Source organism: Podospora anserina, chromosome 7 (assembly GCF_000226545.1).
Source record: "Podospora anserina S mat+ genomic DNA chromosome 7, supercontig 1".
NCBI classification, from domain to species: domain Eukaryota; kingdom Fungi; phylum Ascomycota; class Sordariomycetes; order Sordariales; family Podosporaceae; genus Podospora; species Podospora anserina.
The window spans coordinates 604072-627585 of record NW_001914854.1 but is presented as its reverse complement, the minus strand read 5'-3'; the positions used below and the strand labels follow the sequence as shown (position 1 = coordinate 627585).

The following is a 23514-nucleotide window of genomic DNA, read 5'->3' as shown; positions in this document are numbered from 1 at the left end:
AAATTTCAGCGGTTAGTTGGGCACAGGGCGAGTGTGCACAGAGTGCATTTTCGGCATCATAAGGCTCTTGGAAAGTCGGTAAACACGGAAGCGCTGGAGGTAGCTGAGACCATACCCAAAATCATTGACGGCAATGTGCAACCACACGGCACAGAGTATTGGACGCCTTGTCAAAGTGCGGAATTTGAGGTCTTCAACTGCAAGATCTGCTACAACAAGAGTAAGAACAATCGCAAGGCTGGGGCCAAGGAAAAACCAGCTGTGTCGCTTAAAAAGATGAGTTTCCCGTCATACCAGATTTGGAACATGTTACTTAACTTCATTCTTTCCTCGAAAAAACCTAGATCGACATACATGCCTAGCCTTCTTCTTTGTCCCAGCTTCATCTACCTACTTTCAGCGCATTTGTAGATACCTACCTACCTTCCCAGCCTCCCCAAATAACCTTAGGTACCTAGGTATCTACTCTACCCAGACCGCTACCTACCTTGCCTATTCATCGTGCATCACTTCGTTGCTGGATTGCACACGACAGCACCTGGTATCTTCACATCTTTACCTGCCAAATCTATCACCATGCCCGATTACGACGACACACCACCACTTCCTGAAGACAATAACGACTCACCGCCAATGCCTGAAGATAACGACAACACATCACTAATTCCTGAAGAGGACGATCCCTTGGAGGTACCAACTTTCATCTTATCTATTTTACACCTATTCAGTAAAACTTTTCTATTGACAGTTCACCCTTAGAACGCTACTGAATACGATGCACGATCCAGCCAGCGCGACAGTCCTCATTACATTGCTATGCGCGGAGAGATGCCCTCAGTATTTGTCAACGGTGTTGCTAGTCCTCTCGATTACGATCGTGCGGCCAACGATCAAGGACCCCTTGAGGGAGGTCGGCGGGCCGAAAACCCTTCCAGTCTCAGGAGGAGAAATAGCAATGCATCATCAGCTCGCTCCGAAATTACCGTGTGGGATCTCGGGGAGGAACTGTGCGATGCGTGCCATCGAGACACTCTAGGAGAAAGGGAAGAAATTCCCATCGAGAGTCCCACCAGCACTAGCAAGGCCCTCATGGTACGCCTTTGGTCACTTCGGCATCCAAAGGACAGCTCGGACCACAAGCTACCACAATTCTTCCCTTGGAGATCTGTGGAAAAGCTCATCACACCACAAGAGGTCATCCGCGCTCTTCAAGGAGCTCGAAGTGGATTGGCCGATGAAAAAATCGAGCGGTATGCAGACCAGATTTGCCGACCTCATAAGTGCGCCGACGATCGGGTAAGCAACTCTGGGTTTCGCAAAATCTTCGCTATTCTGGTCAAGATGAGCCGCGCAGTGGACATCACCCACTTCGTTGATAAAGGCATCTGTGACGGCGATCTCCCATTGACAGCTGTTCCAGTTGACGATGGTCAGATGGAAATGCGGCTACGGGGACAGGAGAACAAAAAGCTTGATTTTCTCCGCCATTGGAATGACGAGCTCAAGCATAATGACTTTGAGGAGCTGCAATGGACTATGCTAGTACCTTACTTCGCCAAACGACCAGGCCACTCGGCGAGATTGTATGTGCTACCAAAGAAAGTCGTATTACCATGGCTCTCAGAGGAACGTCAGTTTGAAGGTGGCCACAGCTGGGTTTCAAAGGTGAAGATCCACCCCCATCATCACAACTTCAACCAACTCGAAGACCATGTAAGGCGCCCTTTTCCCGCCAGCGTTTGGAGTCACGCACTAACAAGAGGCTTATTACCACCCTCATCAAGATGGTATCCAGCAACATCTTTGCCGTCAAACACTTGAAAGCGCATTCAACCGATGACGCCAGCAATACTGACCTCTTCCCACCTGCCAACGGAACGCCAGGTGTCGCCAACCTGCAGGTGGTAGTTTCCAAAGCCACCGTCTTTTCTCAGTACGAGATAAAGACGGAGTTCGAACAAGAAATCGAGATATTGAACCGTCTGAGCCGTCGTCCTCATCCCCATTTGATCACCTTGCTCGCAGCATACCAGCTTGGTGACGAATGTTGCATGATCTTTCCTTGGGCTGACTGCGATCTCAAGAGCATGTGGCAAACTTCACCGGACCCTGGAGACCCACTCGAGAAGATCAAGTTGAAATGGGTACTGGACCAGTGTTTGGGGCTCGCTCAAGGCCTTAACCAAATCCACCACTCGAAACCTACGCCAACCCCCAGTGAGAGCAAGATGTTGCAACGAGTATATGGCAGACACGGAGACATCAAGCCGGAGAACATACTGTTCTTCAGAGATAAAACCAAGCCTGACGACAAGGGAAAACTGGTGATTACCGACTTTGGGTTGACCCGATATCATGGGAACGACACGAAGACGTACCTCCGTGATATGAAACCACCAGCCACGCCCACCTACCGTCCGCCGGAATGCGACATAACAACCTCTCCAATTTCTCAATCCTTCGACATCTGGTCATTCGGCTGCGTTTTACTTGAGTTTATTGCCTGGCATCTTGGTGGCTGGCCTCTCGTCGAACAGTTTGTTAAGAAACGGAAGCTTCAGAATCCACTGATGAACAACTGGCAAACGGATCAGTTCTTCGAGATCTTGCAAGATAATCCCAATTATGGGTCTACCGGCACTGTGGTTGCGCGGGTTAAGCAGGAGATTCATGAGGTCAGTTGTTTTGTTGCCTTGTCTCATGGTAGCATCAGCTATCTTTTTCACCAATCCGACCAGAAGCTAACAATTTCTGGCTGAATAGTTTGTCAGCGAGCTTCACTCACATCCCTCTTGCTCAGATACCATTCATCATCTTCTCGATTTTATTATGAGTGAGATGATCGTTGTTGAGCTCAAGAGGAAACGGACCGGGACGACCCATGACTCCTCCCTGTCAAAGCAGAATCACACACGGGCCCAATGCGGCAATGTTGTCAAGAAGCTGAAGTCACTTTGTGCACAGCTAGACCAACTTCCGGATATGTTAACGGCGACTCCTTGTAGTGCTGAGATCAGGCCATCGATTGTCGTTGAGATGAAGGGGTACCCTGTGGGAGGTAGGTACGCGGAGCTTCCAGTCAATCGGGGCACTACTGTCAGGGCTACGGATCGCCCAGAACACGGATTGGGGCATCCGGAAACTTGGTGAAAACGATTTAGTGTATTGTTGTGTCGAGGGAAATCTTTTGCCGTTTTCGGACTCGCTTGCAGGGTGTGTAGTTAATGAGTCAGCACCCCACCCCTCTCTCCGCCACGATTATTTTCAGCTTTGTTTCGAAAATAACATTCAGACTACAAGTTGATTAAAATCGGTTTATAACGTTCAAGATATAGGGTAATTATAAAAAGCGCAGACGAGGCTACGAGGGATTAGTGCAAGGTGTGGTTCTCAAGTATAGACGAAGGGAGCCTGGAGGTCTGGTCGATATACAACCCCCATAGACAAGATTCTGCTGAAGAGCCTATTGGATCAGCCCAGGCCAGTCGGCCCAGTAGTTCCCGCAGGAGACTTTAACCTACACCACTGTCACGGCCTGGCAGTGAATGATGACATGATGCAACGGCACAAGGATGCAGGGTTATGGTTGTAGGTGGAGAGGGCTGCGGCTAATCAGGGAAGAGCAAGTGACAGGGATATATTCTGGAGCAAAGCTCGCAAGCCACACACTTAGCTTTCCTTCCTCTTCATCTCACAATTACTTCAATAGACTGGGTTATTGGTATTGGCTTGACCTACTATGCCTTCTCCTTCGTGGCAGGTATATAGCTAGACTGGAGACTGAATTAGATAGCGCATGAGGCGAAGGTAGTTGAAAAGCTAAGGACTTAGGATTACGCACTATCTAGGATTGCAGCTAAAACCTAGGGCCTGGGTGTGACGAGAGGCACTTTTACAAGGCACAAAGGCATTGGTATAGGTAGCTCAATTCATAGGATTTTTGACTAAAAAAGAAAAGAAGAGAAGAGAAAGAGTGAGCCCCGCAGCGAGCTCTCAGAATAACCTAACCAGCCCCTCTTAGGTGGCTGCAGCCAATCAGTGTTCAAGGGAAGTTGGGTAAGCTGCTAGTGGCATAGCAGCGCCGTGACACTGGGCCTCATCAGAGTGCGGGAGGTATACACCAAGTGCATTAGAAGCGCCATAGTATACGGAGCTACCAACTACCACACACCCACACTAACTGGGGGTCAACTACAGGGTCTAGCGAAGAGGCTGGTGAAAGCTCAGACAAGGAACCTCAGGATAGTAACTGGAGCATACAAGGCTACACCGATCAGAAACTTAGAAACCGAAACCTGGGTGCCACTACTAGACTTATACCTCAACAAAAAGACTGGCAGACTTTGAAGCTCGGCTATAGAACCCATCTCTGCGTAGTGGGCAAGGACTAGATGCATCAAAGCACCCACCAAGGCAGCTCGTCCGAAGAGCTTACAATAGGATATACCGACGCTTCTAAAGACGAAGGCTAGGCCGAAGACCCATCTACCTACAGGAACCTACAGTTATCGAGAGAGCTGTTATTACTATCGACCAGTGGATCAACTAGCACCGGAGCCAAAGTGAGAGCCAGGGAGAGACCCAGGGAGAGTCTAAAGGAGGGACCCAGACAGAGAGCCTAAGAGAGACCTCGGTACCCACGATAGAAGTGGCACTGTACCAGGTATAGGAAAACCACTAGAGAAAGCAAGTGGAAGGCTGACCTGCTAGGATAGCAGACGAAGGACCGCCAGAGATACTTTTCACAGACAAAGCCTTAAAGAAACATAAGGATTTAACTAAAGCTTAGAGCTCTCTACTGGTCCAGGCTTGTACAGAAGCAATAGGTCTGCGGGACTTCCTATTTAAGTAATAAGTCCCAGGCCTAGCCACTCCCTACTGTACTTGCGGAGAGGGCCGTGAAATAGTCGAGCACCTCGTTATATAGTGCCCAGTTCTACCGAAGCCTAGATCTTAGCCAACAAACAGTATCCGCTCGGACCGAGTTCTCAGCCTTGTACTTCAAGGTATAGGGTCCTGGAACCGAAGGCTATTGGGAAAGGTCCTGAGCTAGCTAATGGATTCTGGCTGCTTAATAAAATACAGTCTAGCGAGAAAGCTAGAACTAAAGCATGAGGCTATATTGCTAGGAGAAGAAAAGATAAAAGAGGTAGCTAGAGCTGAAGTCGAGGATGTAACGTGTAATAGTCTCAAAGTAATATATTGCAACTAACTAGGCCACTCTACGAGTACACTAAATTTGAAGAAGAAAAGGAAAAGAGAAAGGGAAAGTTGACAACATAAGCCTCTGATATAGCTGAGCGCGTTGGCCAGTGCGCGATGATAGAAGGTTCTGGAGTAGTAATCTGTGCGTGGGTTCTGGGAATAGCTTCATTAAGGCCAAAGGTTGCCGAGGTCTATACCAAGGCTCAGCCCATTACATAATAAGTTAGGCCCTGTAGTGGCTTTGGGCAACCCTCAGCTCCCACAAGCAACTCCTCGGATAAAACTATTCCTAGAACCCACTTAGCTCCACACAGAGCACTGCGACAGAAACATCTAAAACCTTCTCTCTTTACACTCGAATCAAGATGCAAAACTATATTAAATGCTCACCATAGTAAGCTTACTTATTCTTATCTTCCCTTTTCTTCTTTAAGTTTAGTATACTCGTAGAGTAGCCTAGCTAATTATAATATACTACTATTATAGTACTGTAACGAACCCCTATCCAGAACCTCTGAAAGGGATACTTAGTTAAAGGTACTTCTAGATAATTAGTTCGGTGTAGCTAAATAGTACACAACAATGGCTTGTCTCAATCACAATAGTCTAATACCAACGAATATAACTTATATTATATACTGCGGAACTATCTTCGAGCTATCTAGTTCCTCCGTATATATAGACCTAATGCCAAGCCTGGCACTATCCTGGATCGATAGACTCGACCATCGATCCTATCGATATTATCCTTTTTGGAGTTAACTCTCCTAGATCGATCCTTAATCCCATTAATCCTGTTCTGATTAGTCCTTATTCCTATACTAATAATTAGTTCGTAATACGCCCGCGCCCCACTAAGTGTTAAGCTGTGACACTCTGCCGTCCATAGTAATTATAATTAGCTTTTAGACCTCCGAACGGACCTCCGATTCAACCTGGGAGTCCGGGTAGCTAGCGCCCGGAGTTCCAGAAACTTAGCGAACGGCAACGGAGAAGAGATTGGGGGAAGAATACGGAGCCGAAGATCTAAGAGGCTTGCCCTCAGAACTGTTCACTATAATATTTTCTTACTTAATAAGTCAATTCAATACACTAGTTCACCACACTTTTCAATGCCTCACAAGCTTATATTACTGTAATCACCTTGTATATTGCAGAGCGCCGTCCCTGCAATCCATCTTCCTTCAGTGTCAAGCCACTGTCGTATGCTACAGATAAAGCCCAATTCACTCTTAATATACTGCGCCCACCACCACGCAGGCTTATGCCTATAGGCCTGCAAAGCATATACTTTAACAAATTAGAATGCTATGTCGAGCGACGCTTCCTTAATCGATCCTCTTCTAGCTACTTAGGTCCAAATTACCCCAGATTCCTTCAGTGAAACTCCGTTAATTTCTTAAGGTGTCACAACCAACTATATAGCACGACCAAGCGGGGACTGTAGCTAACCATGCCGGCCAATCAGAGGAAGGGAACACGACGGCAGGGCTGCAGGGTCAGACAGAGGCTCACTGCTTGGCAAGGTGAGCCGGATCACCTCCGCTCACTGGTGAGCAGGAGTGATCCAGGTACGGAGGTACTTGGGGGGTTCATGGTCTATATATACGGAGGAAGTAGATAGCTTGTAGATAGTTCCGCAGTATGCAATCACAGCTTGTATTCACGGTATCTTGTATTTACATTGAGACATCTTGTTATGCAATGTTTAGCTGCACCGAACCAATTGTCAGAAGTAGCCTTCAACCGAGTATCCCTTTCAGAGGTTCTGTACAGGGGTTCGTCACACTATAATTGGTTCCAGGTTCAGCTAACTTCAGTCTGTCCAACACCTCCTATCATCTCACGGAAAACACTGCCAATCACAAGTCACGCCGCCATCTAGATATATAATTGGCTAATGAAAGTTGCTAAGGTGCGGGGTATCAGGGACGATTTCGTAATCATGGGATATCGGCCTGAAGTCCAACTTGATGCCATCATTGCCACCTAAACTTCAATTAATCCAAGAACGACTTAACCAAAACAATTGCGATAGCAACATCAATCACTTCAAAATTCTGAGCCCACCGAGACTCACAATACAGCGGCCAGCCGTCCCGTGTGTCTCTCGAGCACCAGCTGCATCTCTGAACAGCTTGCCTTCTCCTACTCTACCCTTGCGCGCCCCTCATCACGATCGGTCGAAGCCCGCGATAGTTCTTAAGACACATTGCAAAGGGTCTTCCTTATACCCTACAACTGCCCAGTAAGATAACTCCCAACACCAGACAATCGCGGCGCGCTATTTGCTTCAGCTTCTGATTGTTTTCTTCCCGCAGATTACAAATATCCTCGTTCATCTGTCGCACCCATCGCTCCGCCCTTTCACCTTTCCGGCCGAGCCTCGGCAGTCCCGAACCATGCGTCTCCTGGAACGTGACGATGCCGGCGGGATCCGCCTGACGAAGGACCTGCCCAGCGACAAAATTCCGCCTTATGCGATTCTTTCACACACATGGGGGCCCGATGAGGAGGAAGTTAGCTATAAAGATTTAGAGGACGGCAGAGCCGTAAGCAAACTCGGATACAACAAGATCCAGTTTTGCGCAGATCAAGCTGGGCGTGACGGGCTGAAATTATTCTGGGTCGACACATGCTGCATTAACAAGTCCAGCAGCACCGAGCTTCAGGAGGCGATCAATTCTATGTTCAGGTGGTATCGTGATGCGGCCAAGTGCTATGTTTATCTCGCAGATATCTCGACACACAAGCGGAACGTTGATGGCAGCTTTGCTTCGGAACAAACATTTCTGCAATGCAAATGGTTCACCCGTGGATGGACCCTCCAAGAGCTCATTGCTCCAACAATCGTGGAGTTCTTCTCTAAGGAGGGCGCCTATCTAGGGGATAAGCTGACTCTGGGAAATGATATTCACAGCGTGACCGGGATTCCCCTTGAAGCTCTCCGAGGTACTACATTGTCCAATTTCAGTGTCGAAGAGCGCATGTCGTGGGCCAAGAAGCGCAAAACAACACGCAAAGAAGACAAGGCGTACTCTCTATTTGGCATCTTTGACGTGCAAATGCCGCTTCTTTACGGGGAAGGAGAAGAGAAAGCATTTCGGCGGCTGCGAGAGGAGATCAACAAAGTTTCAAAGAGTATAGAGACATACGGTGAGGTCGACGCTCGCTGTCTGTCTGATCTACGCTCCACCGACCCCCGCCACGACAAGAAGCGTATCGAAGACGCAAAAGGCGGTCTCCTGAAAGACTCGTACCGTTGGGTGCTTGACAACCCCGAATTTCAACGATGGCGCGATGGTGACGACCAGCGGTTGCTTTGGATCAAAGGCGACCCCGGCAAAGGCAAGACTATGTTACTTTGCGGCATCATCGACGAGCTGGAAGTGTCTACGCCGACCAGCCTTCTATCCTTCTTCTTCTGCCAAGCCACCGACCCGCGCATCAACAGTGCCACTGCTGTCCTCCGCGGCCTAGTCTACATTCTTATCAAACAACAACCAACACTCATTTCACACGTACGACAACATTATGATCCTGCGGGCGGAAGGGGGTTCGAGGATCCTAACACATGGGTTGTCTTATGTGAGATCTTGACTAGCATTCTACAAGATCCAGTCGTGAGAATAGCGTATTTGTTCATCGATGCGCTTGACGAATGCGTGACAGACTTGCCACGGCTTCTCAAACTAATTGTCGAGATGTCAAGCACATCTTCTCGCGTCAAGTGGATTGTCTCAAGTCGTAATTGGACACAAATCGAAGAGGAGTTGGAGATGGCTGCGCAAAATGCCAGGTTGAGCCTCGAGCTGAATGCCAAATCTGTCGCTGCTGCCGTCAATGCATACATTCGCCACAAAGTTGATGATCTGTCGCGCCGGAAAAAGTATGATACTACTACAAAGAGTGAAGTACAAGACTATCTTTCTTTAAACGCAAACGGGACCTTTCTCTGGGTGGCATTGGTTTGCAAAGCGCTTACGGACGTTCCGAAGTGGCGCACAAAAGGAAAGTTAAAGACCTTTCCGCCTGGGTTGGACTCTTTATACGGGCGAATGATGGGGCGAATTCAAAACTCCGAAGATGCAGATCTCTGTAGAGATATTCTCGCCGTCGCTGCGACTGTCCGCCGACCTGTAAGTCTTGATGAAATCACCTCCCTTGTTAGGATGCCGGATGGCATTTCTGACGATAGGAGGTCTTTGGAGGAGATCATTAGCCTTTGCGGCTCATTCCTGACCATCCGAGAACAAACTGTTTATTTCGTCCATCAATCAGCCAAAGACTTCCTGTCTGGGGAGGTTTCTAACAACAACAATTATCAGGACGCTTTCAAGTGGGTCTTCCACGCAGGCAAGGAAAAAGTGAACCACGACATCTTCTCGAAGTCACTCCATATAATGTCCACAGTATTACGACGCGACATATATGGCTTGAAAGCACCGGGTTTCTCGATCGACCAAGTCTCCGTGCCGAACCCCGATCCGCTAGCTTCGGTACGATACTCATGTATCTACTGGATTGATCATTTATGTGACTTGATCTCCAGCACGAACTCCAAATGGGTTCATCTTCTGCAGGATAATGGGGATGTTCAAAAATTCCTTACAACGAAGTATCTTTACTGGCTAGAAGCTCTTAGTTTACTCGGAGCTCTCTCGAATGGAATCAATGCCGTCGGACAACTTCAGGGCTTACGGGTAAGTATGAAACAGCCCAGATGATACATTCTAGGCTAAAAGTGACATAGGGAAGCAACAACAATGGGCAGTTGAAAGTCATTATCCAGGATGCACACCGGTTTGCTCAGTCATACGGACAAATAATACAGCGAGCACCTCTTCAAGTATATTTATCGGCCCTTGTATTTGCTCCGATTGGCAGCTTGATAAAGAATATCTTCAAGGAAGAAAAGCCCGGATGGCTTAGTACGGGATCAGTAGAAATGCAATGGAATGCCTGCACACAGACGTTAGAGGGCCATCGCGGCCCGGTTCGGTCGGTCGCCTTCTCCCCGGACGGCCAGCGCGTAGCATCGGGCTCGGACGACAACACCATCAAGATCTGGGACGCGGCATCGGGGACCTGTACACAGACGTTAGAGGGCCATCGCGGCCCGGTTTGGTCGGTCGCCTTCTCCCCAGACGGCCAGCGCGTAGCATCGGGCTCGGACGACAACACCATCAAGATCTGGGACGCGGCATCGGGGACCTGTACACAGACGTTAGAGGGCCATCGCGGCCCGGTTCTGTCGGTCGCCTTCTCCCCGGACGGCCAGCGCGTGGCATCGGGCTCGGTCGACAAGACCATCAAGATCTGGGACGCGGCATCGGGGACCTGTACACAGACGTTAGAGGGCCATCGCGGTCCGGTTTGGTCGGTCGCCTTCTCCCCGGACGGCCAGCGCGTGGCATCGGGCTCGGTCGACAAGACCATCAAGATCTGGGACGCGGCATCGGGGACCTGTACACAGACGTTAGAGGGCCATCGCGGTCCGGTTTGGTCGGTCGCCTTCTCCCCGGACGGCCAGCGCGTGGCATCGGGCTCGGTCGACAAGACCATCAAGATCTGGGACGCGGCATCGGGGACCTGTACACAGACGTTGGAGGGCCATCGCGGCACGGTTCGGTCGGTCGCCTTCTCCCCGGACGGCCAGCGCGTAGCATCGGGCTCAGTCGACGAGACCATCAAGATCTGGGATGCGGCATCGGGGACCTGTACACAGACGTTAGAGGGCCATCGCGGCTCGGTTCGGTCGGTCGCCTTCTCCCCGGACGGCCAGCGCGTAGCATCGGGCTCAGTCGACAACACCATCAAGATCTGGGACGCGGCATCGGGGACCTGTACACAGACGTTAGAGGGCCATCGCGGCCCGGTTTGGTCGGTCGCCTTCTCCCCGGACGGCCAGCGCGTAGCATCGGGCTCAGTCGACGAGACCATCAAGATCTGGGATGCGGCATCGGGGACCTGTACACAGACGTTAGAGGGCCATCGCGGCACGGTTTGGTCGGTCGCCTTCTCCCCGGACGGCCAGCGCGTGGCATCGGGCTCGGTCGACAAGACCATCAAGATCTGGGACGCGGCATCGGGGACCTGTACACAGACGTTAGAGGGCCATCGCGGCTCGGTTCTGTCGGTCGCATTCTCCCCGGACGGCCAGCGCGTGGCATCGGGCTCGGTCGACAAGACCATCAAGATCTGGGACGCGGCATCGGGGACCTACACACAGACGATAAATATTGGTTCAACTACTACCCATCTATCGTTCGACCATACCAACACTTACATTACTACGAATATCGGGCGTATACAAATAGCCACGGCCACCATGGAAATTCCAAATCAGCTGGGCAATCCAGTATATTATTCGTATGGTTTAGGACAAAACAACCGCTGGATTACTTGCAATAACAAGAACGTATTATGGTTGCCACCAGAATACCATGCACGCGCTTTTGCCGTGCAAGGGCGCAAAATGGTCCTTGGCTGTTACTCAGGACGTGTTGTAATATTCTTATTCTCTCGAGATATTTAACATTTTAACGTTCGGCTTCTTTCTCTCTTATATTTTTCTTTCTCGTTTACCACCAAAGGGGTGTGGGGGACTAAATATATTTATACTTGCCACAGAGATTTGGAACTAGTGGATTAGTGTTAAACCGAGGTCGTGCACTCTTTGATTGAGGTATTCAACTGCCGTAGGGATATAATTGGTCCGTATACGATCTTACTAGTGTTCCCCTGGTGGCCTTTTTGGATGTGGGCTCTTCGTTGTTGCGCAGTAAGTGTCGCCGTCTTTGTTAAATGCAAAAGGAGTCGATGAGTCTGGAGAGATAAAAGTTCGAACTAAAGAAAGAGCTATAATCCAGTAATTTATCAAGTTTTACCACTTATTAATAAATACGCTTATATCAGAAGCACGGAACTAACGACATAATAAAAGCTTATAGCTCTCTATATAAAATCAACAACCGTTTAGTTTGGTTTAGTTTAGTAGCATGAATCACTTTGTCATATAATAGTGGAATCTGCATCCTTAGGAATCTAGAATCTGGGATCTGGGATCTAGGATCTATGGCTGGGCTCGAGGGAATAAACAACCTTATATTTATCCAATACACGGTGAGGCTAGGCTAAGGGGTTCCGCTGTGCCGCAGGGATCAATAAACCCCGCCGAATCTTCAATAAAGGCGTGACTTAAGGCAGCAAAGCACGATCATGAAAACGGGCTGGCAAAGTTAGTACCTATCCAGTCAAAAGAGTAGAATTAGGCAGTTGACTATCATGCATTTTGGGAATGCATTCTCCATATATGCCTCATTAGCACTAGAATCCCGAAATTTATTTTTGCCGCCCCGTTTTTATTTTCAAGTTCTATTTTCTGTTGGCGCTTATGCGCCTGAGGCCATTGGAAGATAGGGGGGAGTGAATGTAAAAATGGGAAGAGAAATCTTCCTCAATTTTTGGCAGTATGTCTTCCAGAATCAGCATTGGATTTCCCTCGAACTGATAGTCTGGGTGTGCTTCCACATGCACTGTTCATTCCAACTTTTTCGATTCATCTATGCTCGGTAGGTATAACAGAGATATTTGGAGGCCACTCCTTCGTATTTGGCTTCTGTCTCGTATGTAATTATTGACGAAGGAAAAAAACGGGGTTTTGCAACAGTCCTGTGCCCAACTGAATCCTTGAGTGTCGATTTGCTGGACTCGACCCCTACGCAGTGGTACCCCGCCCCTGACCAGCGTGCCTAGAGATACTTCAGGTCCCGAAGAGTTGTCAACGTCTGGGTCTTCGGGATCGACGAGAATAATGTGGTTGTCTGCTCTGGATATACTGAATATGTTCCTGCAAATTCGCACGACACGATAAGCGTTTGTGTGATTTTGCTTGTTCTTGTTCACCAGCAAAGATGGTCGAAACTCAGCAACATGGGGACTTACCGCGGTCAAAACTTCAGGGTGCGGCAGTGTGACCCAACAAACCCCCATCTCAATCTGGTGGCGGGACAGTGCATGTCAGAGGACAGCCATAATGCATGCATGTGGATGAAAGAAGTAAGAGACCAGTGATCAAACTTTAGGAAGGGGGGTATGAGGGCAGCCCAAGACTTCGACAACACGTTGCCAGACTTACTTCGACGAAAAATTGAACTTGAGCGAAAAGAGCCCTGAGTTCCGAGTCAAGGTAGTCGTTGTCGATGTACCTCAGGCGAATGGGCCCGTGGCGAACCCAGAGAGGCTCTGCCATTTCTCTCCTGTGTTGGGCGCTGAAAGCCCTGGCTCAGAGGGGGATCAGCCAGGTGTAAAGTACTGGCTAAGCCCGGATGGGTAAAGAAGCGGCGAGGATGTTTCGTGCCGAAGACCAAACCCGGCCTGAAAAGAGGCTTTGTATGGCGGGCACGTTGCGAGAAAGACTCAGACTTCCAAGGCATTCTGCATAAGAAGATTTATTGAAAGAGCCCCAACTTATATACAAATTGGAGCCTCACATTCTGCCTGCATTTAGGTATTTTTGATGTACGGTTATGCAGCAGGGAAACTTCACTTTTGGTTGCGCTGTCAGCACGCCTCAGAACGCAGGCAAACCTGGAGCCCAACTACGCCCGATGCCCTGCAATGATACTCTGCTTAGAATGAGTACATGGGCTGGCTCGATATTGCAGATGCATGGTCCATTGCACCAACAAGGCAGCCAACAGTGTCTGAACAAGATACTCTTGGCCGTCGTAGCACAGGTGATCTAACCAGAAAATGCCTTGATGCAGGCTGAGCCGCTTGGAATGACCTGACATGGAGTGTTATCATTGGTCGGACGATCCCGTGGCATTCAATCGAGGAACTTAAGGCCATCCCGTCCCAACTGTGGTTCGCGCACCATTCAGCGAACCTCCGCTCGGTCATCGTTGAACCTGACTTTCGGGGCAGTCCTGAAAACAAAACAGTTGGAATTGGTGTGTTGAACAGGGTAGCTACGAATCACCGAATATACACCATCGAGAAACAGATCATAATGGATTGGCCATTGAATGACCCCAAGTTCATCAAGGAGGATTTTGAACAGTTCTTTGCATACCAGGAAAAGCCTCGACGAAGCAAAGCAGTTGGCCGGTTTTGGGGCAGCGATGTATGATCCTATGCCCTGTAACGCAGTGTTGTTTGGCGATGCTGAATGTGAAGACAACAGGATTTGGATGAGAGGTCATTACACACAGATTGCGATGTACGCGAGTGGCTCGAGCTGGTACGTACATCTCCATCTTCAGCTGTATGCAATCATGTAGGGCTACTTACTGACGGTGGTGCACGTATTCAAGTCGAAGGATCAAAGCCAAAAGCCTGGACTGTCTTTCATGCAAGTTACCCAGGTCGCGCTCTTTGCCGCTTGCATTGTCTTGCAGAACGTGAATGACACTTGCTAAACTCCGGGGCTCTTCCTTTAGTCTCGCCAGCTGTCATGAAGCCACCCGGCATAACCCAGCACATCTCAGGAAACTATCTTTTACCTATGAAGCCTTCCAACAGATTACAAGCTCTCTTCCGCTGCATGGGGACACAGCGCGTATCATCAGCAGATCGGACTTGTCTTTCTTTGAAGAGATAGATCTCTACTCGCACGCTGGTAGAAACATCTGTGAGTAAACAGCAAAAGTCACTGTCCAGGCTATGAAATTAATATCTACCTACAGATTATTGCTGTCGCACATCTGGTCTTTGGGCCGAAGATTTGGCAGTTTCTTGTGTCTTCAATCCAAAGACAGGATTCACGTCTGGAGTTGTCTTTGGTTGTTCGGACGATGTTGCGGAAGAAATAGCAGGGCGCATAGAGAACGCGGAGAATTCCTGGATGCACCCTCTGCTGATGATCGGTATCGTTGCGGAGATCGAAAGAACACGACATATGAAACTGGTTGAGGATCACTTATTCAAGCTTCTTCAGCGCGTCCAGAGCATGAGCAAGTCACCTGAGATCTTGCCGACTTCCCAATTGGCCCGCGAGAACTACTCGGTTGACCTGTGGATTGAGGTCAGTCAGCTGAGAATTGCTCTTGTTGCATGGCGGGCCCAGCTGTGCAAAATGGATGCCCATATTCAAGATTTAGAGAGGATTCTTTTGGAGGCGCTCTCTCGTCACGAGGAGATTATCTCGTCATCGCCGTGCTCAGTGGAATTGGGAAACAGTTTCGACTCGGGCAGGACTCTCACCTTCGGCCACAACGATATACACGAGGTCCATCAGACTTCTGACGAATTGAAAGCGTTAGGATCATGGCATCAATACGCCAGAGAAGAGGGAAGAAGAATACAGAAGAGACTCAGAGAGATCATTGGCGAATATGACTGCAAACTCAGAGAGTGTTCCATGGTCCTCGATGGGGTGTCATTGTCAGCCCAGCTAGTAAGTGATATCAGATTCTTCCACGGATGACAGGCAAAGATAGGCTGCTTCCAAGTCTCATTCACTCAGGGAAGCATGGAGGTTGACACGCACGTTTATCGAGTCGTACACGCTAATTTATTGGTGTTCGGAGTAGTCGTGGAATCAAATCGCCTTTCAAGACACCCGAACAAACATGAAGATAGCTTCAGCCACACGTCGAGATGGCAATCAAATGCGATTGATAGCCCTTCTGACCATGGTGTTTCTCCCAGGTACTTTTCTCGCAGTAAGCTACCTACCCACGCTTCCACAAACTTAGTTCTGCTTTTCTAACGCAGCTCGCTAACAAATTGATAGTCGCTATTCTCAATGACATTCTTTAACTGGGATGCGTCAGAAGGGGAGCAGATTGTGTCTCCTTATGTCTGGATATACTCGGTGGCCGTAGTGCCCATCACTGCGGTGGTTGTAGGGCTATGGTATTACCTGACAAAGCGAACGCGGTTCAGCGATACTGATTGCACTGTGGATGAAAAAGTATAACTTGCATATTTCCTAGGAGATGGCTTGGTTATCACAGACTATTATTTGGGCGAACCTCTACAAAAACATGGTGACATTATGAGAATGAAACTATGGCTGAGCTTTTGCGCTCCTTGCTGTAACTGAAGAGGGAAGTACTTCAGCAACCTCAAGTTCACTGGATGCTCATTGGTCCATTTCATTTACAGCATCGCACAGATTTGACTTTCCGAGCGAAGCTCAAAGATCTAGGCGGAGAACCACGAAGGCGAAGAGATTCGCTCCTACCTTACCCCGGTATGTGGGTGCCGTAGACAACCACAGTTAACGGTTTTGTATTTTTGCCCTGACGTTGAGAGTCAGTCTGACATGGTCTACGTAGTTGTTTTTAAGTGGGGAACGTTTATCACTCGAAGAGAGTGGAATCGGGGGCTCAAAGGACCGCGTACTGTGCAGGTGGCACAACTCCCTCGGTGCGTACCTAGGCACTTACCCACAAATGTGATGGGGTTGCCAGGAAAGCTTACCTAGGTACATAAGCTCGCCACGTACTCGTACAAACAACAACAATAACACCGAACAATGAAGGTGCTGAGTCGCTCCGATGTTGTGTCATCACTAAGCACCTATCAAGTGACTGTTAGGCACCCGGATGTGAGTCAACAGCTACCTTATGTTGTACCAGGTGGATGACTTGCATCAATTGGCTTGAATAGACATGTCTCGTCTTATCCCTGGATAGCTACCTTCCAGATTACTGGGGATACAAAGCCATTCATGCAAACAACAAAGCCTGTCTCTGTTCCCATGATACGAAAACTGTGAGAGCTTCAGAAACTTGCGTGAGACTTCCGTCTCTCGGATTTTGTGAACTTTGATAGCTGCCGACCTGGCACTAGGTACCTTATGTTAGATAGTAGATGAAACCTGTAGCGAACCGAAAGACAGTGACATTTTGCTGTTCCACAAAATGACACACAATAACCGAGAGTCATTTAGACCCAAGGCATCGACAGCCTGCGAGAATGAAAGCCAATAGCAAATGAGTACCTAAGGTACCTTGTCCCGTGATGGATCAAGGTGGAAAGGCGTGACTGTTCTCGTGTGGTCCCCATCTGTGAGTATATAACACCAGCAATGCATCGGTTTCTCCCGGAGGCTCACTCTAAGAGTTGGGAAAGAAATTCTTTCTTTTTCTTCCTCTCCTTTTTTACCCTCTACCAGTTTTCCACACTCAGCTTTCTACACATTTACATGTGGGCCTGCAGACAATATAACCGCCCTTCCGACAGGTACCTACATCTACTGATCGTTCTTTCCATCCAGCCCTCCCGTACCCTTATTATCACCACAGATGCAGCCTGCAACAATGATTCCCTCTCCGCTTGTGAGACATAAGACCATCTCTGCACAAACCTTCAGCCACCAGCCACTAGCCCATCATCATGATCCAGGGGCGGCGCAAATCATAACAATACCATGCAAGAGAATCGGGCCAAGTTCGCTTCAAAGTCATCTCGAACAATGGTATGGTCCAGGGAATTACTCTGTTGAGGTAAGTTGCCCTTTATGTCCAGGCAAATATAATAACGTCCGCTACGTACCCGTCCCTCTCTCCTCATGATCAAGAGGTTGTCTTCCCCAGATGATGGTCACTAACCTCATCATTGTACAACCCTAGATTGAACAAAATCTTTACATTATCCACGCCAATTCATCTATTATGCCTTATAGCTTCTAGTCCGAAGGCCGGGATGAACGCGGTCTCAAATCGCCGGATACAAGCGTCCAGCCCCTTCTAGTTGTCGAGCGCAAGGAGGTTCTGGGGGTGTGACAGACAAAGGGAGAGGTGGAGAAGGACTCGGCATGGGTTAATATACAAGTGCTGTCTGATGATCGGCGATTTGCATAGCGCATCAGCTGTCTCAGGCCTGCCGGCTCTCTTCTGAAACTCGAGCACTTGCGTCAAACATTATGCTAAGACCACATGATTGTCTCTAGCTGTAGGAGGGTTGTTTCCCTCGGTTCATCTAACCTGGCCAATCATTTCGCTTATCATATTGATCAGAAAAGAAATTCTTGGGTCCCGAAGCATGGACTTAACAACTCTGTCGGGTAAAGCCGAAATAATGTATTCGCCCCCGGTAGGTAACCCGAATTCCACAAGTGTACAAAAACAGGGGTGGGGAGCGATGGCCCCAGTGTTTGGTCTTGGAATTTTTATATTACCACCTCCTTCCCTCCCGCCCTCTCTCCCAAACATCTCTACTCCTTCCTCGTTGAACACGTGTCACAGCCTGCCCATCATTTCAGCGAAACGGTTCCATGGAAGGCAACAAAGAGTATCGGAGGGTTGCAATGACCTTCAGACACCCATGTAGGAACATCAGTTCCAAAAGTCTTTATCAATCTCTCGAAAATATGTACGGTTCTGGAAACTTTGATGTCGACGTGAGTTACGAAATTTCACTTAGGCCGATCCAAGAGTTAACCCATTTATCTATCCAGGTTGAACAGAACGTCTTCGTCGTCACTGTTTACGAGAGCTAAAGGGGTTGATTGTGACCATTCCGGACTCTTCCCTCGGTTTCATCGTGCCGTTTCTGTATCGACATACGCTACCTATCAACACACACGACTCCACCTCTACACGGTACGCCTGAGACGCCTCAAGATGGCCCCATGGTGCCCGAATATCACCTCACAGACTTTTCATTCTCACATACTTGGAACGGTTCGTTGCCGTTCGCCTCCGATGTTGGCTTTGAGGAGAGGTCAAGGTCATGGAGAACTCTGGTTGTGCGGTGGCGGAATACTGCATGGTGCCAGCCAATGAGGAGGATTGGACGGCAGTCATCCACAGACTTTCTACGTTCATAATTGACAAAGCCGCACATTTGAGCGTGGAATTATACGTTTTTGGCCGGAGACGAGACTGAAGGGGCAAGATTACGACAGATGTCAGGAGAGAGGTCCAAGGAACATGAGAGAATGCTGACAATCTTGCTTCTCCGCCTTTTTTCTTTCTTTTTTCGCAACACACCATTGGGTGGCGTTAATAAGTGGAGGGGCTGTGTTAAGGGCCGGAGTAGCCGAAGAATCGACGATCGGGACAGGATGGCAAAAGATCTCACGGGGAGGTTCCCAAGCAGTTAGTTGTTTTTCGTCGTGTCTGCGGTGGGATGCACACATGTCATGCTACTACCTTAAATTAATTTCATGTTTTTGGCGTTCAGTCTTTCGGGTGATGACATGTCAAAAGCGAGCATGCCCAGCCTCCTGGTTGCATGATGCGTTGACCGGGTCTCCTGATCCAGTCCCTGCTTCCACATTCTTGTTCCCTCGTGGAATGGCTTTTTCTACGTTAATACAAAAGTACTTTACATTACTTGACAGCTCAGGACCTGTTCTAGGCAATTCCCTTTAAAAAGCAAACCCAAAGCCTGGAGGACTGGCTGCAGTAAAGGTACAGGTGATGCCACCGGGATTATAGCCACACAACGAAATGCAGTGACTGACGGACGCACCGGCGGCTATGCCCCTATCGTCGATTTTCGTTGGGGTTACACCATCGTCCTGCGAGGACCCTTCCGACGACACCGCTTGTCTTACGTATACAGAATGCAGTGAGACTCGCTTTGAAGGCCGTGATTCCGAGTTGTCAACAAGCACCGGCACAAGCTTCCTCAATCTAGATTAGTCAATGCCTTCGCTGTGAGCTTGGTTCCTGAATTTGCATTTGTGAACTAGACCGACAATTTCAGCTGGACAAGCATTGGATTTTTTCTGTCACAAGACCATCAGTTACCGGCCAATGGAAATTGCAAGTTGAGAACCCAATGGATAAGTGGGCGTGTGGGTGTTCAAGGCTCGAGCAGGAGTGCTGGGCTTGCGAAGCCCGATCGCCAACACTGGGTGAATCCACAACACAAAGACTAAAACGGGGAAATAGACCCGAAAGTTCATCAAGAAGTACTGGATGCCTGTTACTTGAATTATTATCAATGTCAGGCAGGTCGAGTAAACAAAAGCACCTAAAATCCTAGATAGACACCCATGCTTTTGATGTATATCCGCTACTGAACCGGGCAACGTAGAATGCAGGAGTGCGTCACTCGCCACAGATAACTTAAGGAGGTACTTGACAATGTTGTTGTGAAGGCAATTTTCCACGGGGCCATTGGAGAAAAGGCCATGGAAATGGTATGGTGTAGATGTTATGCAGATAGCAAAGTGTTGAGACTGCGCGGTATCCAGAATGCGCATTATTCATGTTATCAAAATAAAGAAATTGGAAAGTTAGGATCATTCGGTGTAAGCATAAATGAAATCCAGCACAATGCTAGTATCATTAGGCAAGCGAGTTTCCCGTGGTCGAAAAGGGCAGGGTGGCGGCATCCTGAAACTTAGAGGTTGGGCATTTGATCCCGACTCTGTTGTTATCGCGAGACAAGAGAAACGGGAGAATTCTTTGTTCCACGTACCTTGGTAGGAACGGCAATTTGAATTCAGTTGGAGCTCCACGTACCGGGTGTGCTGACCTGGAAAGAGCCAGGGTTGAGCAACTACCATGGGGCAACACCCCAAGGCAAGAAAGCCTGGCGAGGGTCCTTGAACCTGGAAAGCAGGTTGTGTTTATGGGAAACCGGTTCCCTGGGAAGAAGGCACTGCTCGACCACCAGCAACTTAACGACGAAAGCTGGTGGAGCCGCGGGCAATTTGCTGCTACTGTCAGCAGCTGAAGTATCATGCCAGCAAGCATCTACACCGCCAGTGTGACAGCAAACTCATGCGACAGTAGTCTGCCTTCCAAGCCTGGAAGCTCCTGCCATGTGAAATATCTGATGAGCCCGGCTAGGGAATGGACGCCTAGCTCCCTGAAGAACGGGGCGCTAAGCGCTTTGGGCAGTCAAATATCTGAAGCGTTGACCTGTATTGAAAATAGCTACAACTACACCAAAATATTAAGACTTTCGTGTAAACTTACTCTAAACCTTCACTGCCCTTACTGCCCTTACTGCCCTACTATTACCGTAATAGTGGACTTACAGTGGCTTCCTATAGGGCAGTTCAGTAGTGAGGCCGGCAGTAAGGAGTAAGCAGTGAGGGTAAAGGAGCTTTTGCCTTAACCCTGGAAATGGTACACTACATCCGTAGAAGGCTGATCTTTTAAAAATATATTTGCTAGTTGATGAGGTGCAATTTGATTGAATAAGACGTCGTGGTATATTAAAGTCCTATTTTTACCTGTGAAAAGTAGGCTAATGGATGTTGCGTAGTTGGCCTACGAGTTCCAAAGACTGCATAACTTCCTACTGTATTTCATTAGCGCCCCGTCCTACAGGGAGGTAGACATCCGTTTCCTAGCTGGGCCCAGATCTGATGGGCGGCTCGAGTGCCAACGATTGGACCTTGCGTGCTCAAGTTGCTCTTTCTAGTTTCAGCCGGACCGAGCCACACCCAAAAGTCCTTCCTGCCCAGGTACATTCCCCAGGTTAAGTACTGTTACTTGGTTTCGGGTTTGTGGTCAGCAGATTCCAGGTTGTGCCTTCCATGCCACCTACGGCATGTGTGTGATTTATTGTTCTGATCTCTGCCAGTGCCAGTCACTTGGGGCAGATGTCAAAGTCACGGGCTTTCCGGAACTTCTCGGAGTATAAACCCCCCCTCAGGATACGATTTCCCTCCTCACATCCAATCTCTTGGGGTATGAATTACTGATCAGTTATAGCATCGAGCAGGAATGTTTCATATTGTAGGTACTGTGCTTGTAAGTAAATCAATGGCGTGATTCTAATCTCAAACTGACGATGGACTAGCTCGTCTCTATAACTCCAGAGGTTTTTTCTCTATCCATTTTCGTTGCATGCATCCCGATGGCATCATCAACCGTTTGGTGGTGGTGATCGATTACACACCAAGACTGCCAAGCCACGCCCAGCCAGTGGCGTTACGTACACAAGATCCGAATATTGACAACCAACAAGGCTCAATGGTCTAGTGGTATGATTCGCGCTTCGGGTTTTCCCCACACTTCTAAGGAGTGCTTGTGCGAGGTCTCGGGTTCGATCCCCGATTGAGCCCTTGCTTTTTGCTTTCTTTTCTCACACAACGCCAAACCAGCTGCACATCCCTGCACATCTTCTCTAGGAGTTTACCTGCCATCAGATTTAACAACATATTGTCGACAACTTCTCCGAAACATAAAGTTTCTCCTGAGACCCCTGATACCTGGCTTGATACCGAAATTATCTTCCCTTTCTGCGCATTGAAGAAGGTGAACGATATCTCAGACCGGCTTACAGCATTAAACCAAGACCGCAACAGATCCGACTGAGTCCTCTGACTATATACATTCACATTTTTACTTCATAACGTGCCACATTCAAATCTGTTGGAGGCCACCCTCAGTCTAGGTTGATCAAACAGTATTCATTCTCGGCATTTTTGCTATAATTCGCCGATGAAGCCGTTAGCCACCACTCACTTTATCCATCTATTCTCACCAGTATTTTTAGAGAAAACAGAAAAAGGGCATGAAAACGAAGGCCTCAGAAAATAGTGCCACTCACCGAAAATCTCGTCGAACGTCGTCGCGGGCCTCTCATCCTCATAACTAGCGTAATCCCCAAACGGATCCTCCTTCTCATCCGGCAAAAAGCCCGACGGGCGAGACCGAGACGAAGACCGCCCGACCCGATTCTCTTTCTGGTATCCATAACTATTTGGTTTCCGTCCCGTCACACGCCGGGTGATTGATCGAGTAATTCCCGTGACTCTCCGCTTGAGCACCTGCCGCACCCCATTCTTGTTCTCATCTCTGTCGGCATTGGGGAAGCCCTGTCGGAAGCCTTCAGGGGAAATGTTGGATGCTGCGCGGTTGGGGATGGGAGTCATGGGGGAGGTGTTGCTTCGGGCGGCGTAGAGCTGGGTGCCTTTTTGGTAAATGTACACGCGGGCGTCGGCGTCGTATTCGATTCGTTTGAAGCCGTGGGGGATGTCGGAGTTGTCGCCGTCGATGGGCCAGTTGCGAGACATGTCGATGTGGTGTTGTTCTGTCAGGGAGGTGCGCTGGTAGCTTGTGTGTGACGGATGATGTCAGATGATGGAAGAACGAAAAGAGGGGCTTGTAGCAATGGATGAGAGAGCTTTCGATTTTATATTGGGCCACGGAGCACACTCTCGGACTGGCTCTCGGGTGGACCAATGGGATACCCTCTTGTGCTAGGGTTTGGAAGAAAGGGTGGTAGGTAGGCAACCTCGAATCTTAAAGAAGCTGGAATTTTCAGGAACGAACTGCAAAATCACTAGGCACCGAATTCAAAAAGCGATGAAGGTGGTCATCGGCCCCCCTTGGGCCAAATGAATGCATATGCACCTCCGGCATATTCGGTGTCGTGTGA

The 23514-nt window shown here is 48.8% G+C and overlaps 6 protein-coding genes across 6 annotated transcripts, besides 11 other annotated features; 4 read left to right on the top strand and 2 right to left on the bottom strand.

Moving 5' to 3' along the window:
• Window positions 1–816: 816 nt before the first annotated feature.
• On the top strand, window positions 817–3150 carry PODANS_7_3100 (uncharacterized protein; the record flags this gene model as incomplete). Its single annotated transcript, XM_001907674.1, has 3 exons — window positions 817–1713; window positions 1785–2695; window positions 2772–3150. 3 exons carry the CDS (start codon window positions 817–819, stop codon window positions 3148–3150), a joined length of 2187 nt encoding a protein of 728 aa, XP_001907709.1.
• Window positions 3151–3161: 11 nt separating this feature from the next.
• Window positions 3162–3322: a repeat region (rgion triplique sur le chromosome 5 et le chromosome 7).
• A 440-nt stretch (window positions 3323–3762) lies between these two features.
• Window positions 3763–3871: a long terminal repeat (microhyla).
• A 197-nt stretch (window positions 3872–4068) lies between these two features.
• Window positions 4069–4344: a sequence feature (gi|170942728; pseudogene).
• Window positions 4120–4959: a long terminal repeat (microhyla).
• Window positions 4960–5179: 220 nt separating this feature from the next.
• Window positions 5180–5421: a long terminal repeat (arthroleptis).
• Window positions 5422–5694: 273 nt separating this feature from the next.
• Window positions 5695–6079: a long terminal repeat (LTr crapaud).
• Window positions 6080–6095: 16 nt separating this feature from the next.
• Window positions 6096–6427: a repeat region (rgion duplique sur le chromosome 6).
• Window positions 6428–6616: 189 nt separating this feature from the next.
• Window positions 6617–6993: a long terminal repeat (LTR crapaud).
• A 241-nt stretch (window positions 6994–7234) lies between these two features.
• Window positions 7235–12465: a repeat region (het repeat).
• On the top strand, window positions 7608–11743 carry PODANS_7_3110 (uncharacterized protein; the record flags this gene model as incomplete). The annotated part of the gene is made up of 2 exons (XM_001907672.1): window positions 7608–9908; window positions 9980–11743. 2 exons carry the CDS (start codon window positions 7608–7610, stop codon window positions 11741–11743), a joined length of 4065 nt encoding a protein of 1354 aa, XP_001907707.1.
• Window positions 12466–12726: a long terminal repeat (LTR amolops).
• A 262-nt stretch (window positions 12727–12988) lies between these two features.
• Window positions 12989–13459, bottom strand: PODANS_7_3120 (uncharacterized protein; the record flags this gene model as incomplete). Its single annotated transcript, XM_001907671.1, has 3 exons — window positions 12989–13057; window positions 13153–13206; window positions 13346–13459. 3 exons carry the CDS (start codon window positions 13457–13459, stop codon window positions 12989–12991), a joined length of 237 nt encoding a protein of 78 aa, XP_001907706.1.
• A 4021-nt stretch (window positions 13460–17480) lies between these two features.
• On the top strand, window positions 17481–17852 carry PODANS_7_3130 (uncharacterized protein; the record flags this gene model as incomplete). The annotated part of the gene is made up of 2 exons (XM_001907670.1): window positions 17481–17666; window positions 17793–17852. The coding sequence occupies 2 exons, from the start codon at window positions 17481–17483 to the stop codon at window positions 17850–17852; spliced, it is 246 nt and encodes an 81-aa protein (XP_001907705.1).
• Window positions 17853–18469: 617 nt separating this feature from the next.
• On the top strand, window positions 18470–18661 carry PODANS_7_3140 (uncharacterized protein; the record flags this gene model as incomplete). The annotated part of the gene is made up of 2 exons (XM_001907669.1): window positions 18470–18562; window positions 18620–18661. The coding sequence occupies 2 exons, from the start codon at window positions 18470–18472 to the stop codon at window positions 18659–18661; spliced, it is 135 nt and encodes a 44-aa protein (XP_001907704.1).
• A 3436-nt stretch (window positions 18662–22097) lies between these two features.
• Window positions 22098–22195, top strand: a tRNA (tRNA-Pro).
• A 337-nt stretch (window positions 22196–22532) lies between these two features.
• PODANS_7_3150 (uncharacterized protein) lies at window positions 22533–23149 on the bottom strand (the record flags this gene model as incomplete). The annotated part of the gene is made up of 2 exons (XM_001907668.1): window positions 22533–22561; window positions 22684–23149. 2 exons carry the CDS (start codon window positions 23147–23149, stop codon window positions 22533–22535), a joined length of 495 nt encoding a protein of 164 aa, XP_001907703.1.
• Window positions 23150–23514: the final 365 nt, after the last annotated feature.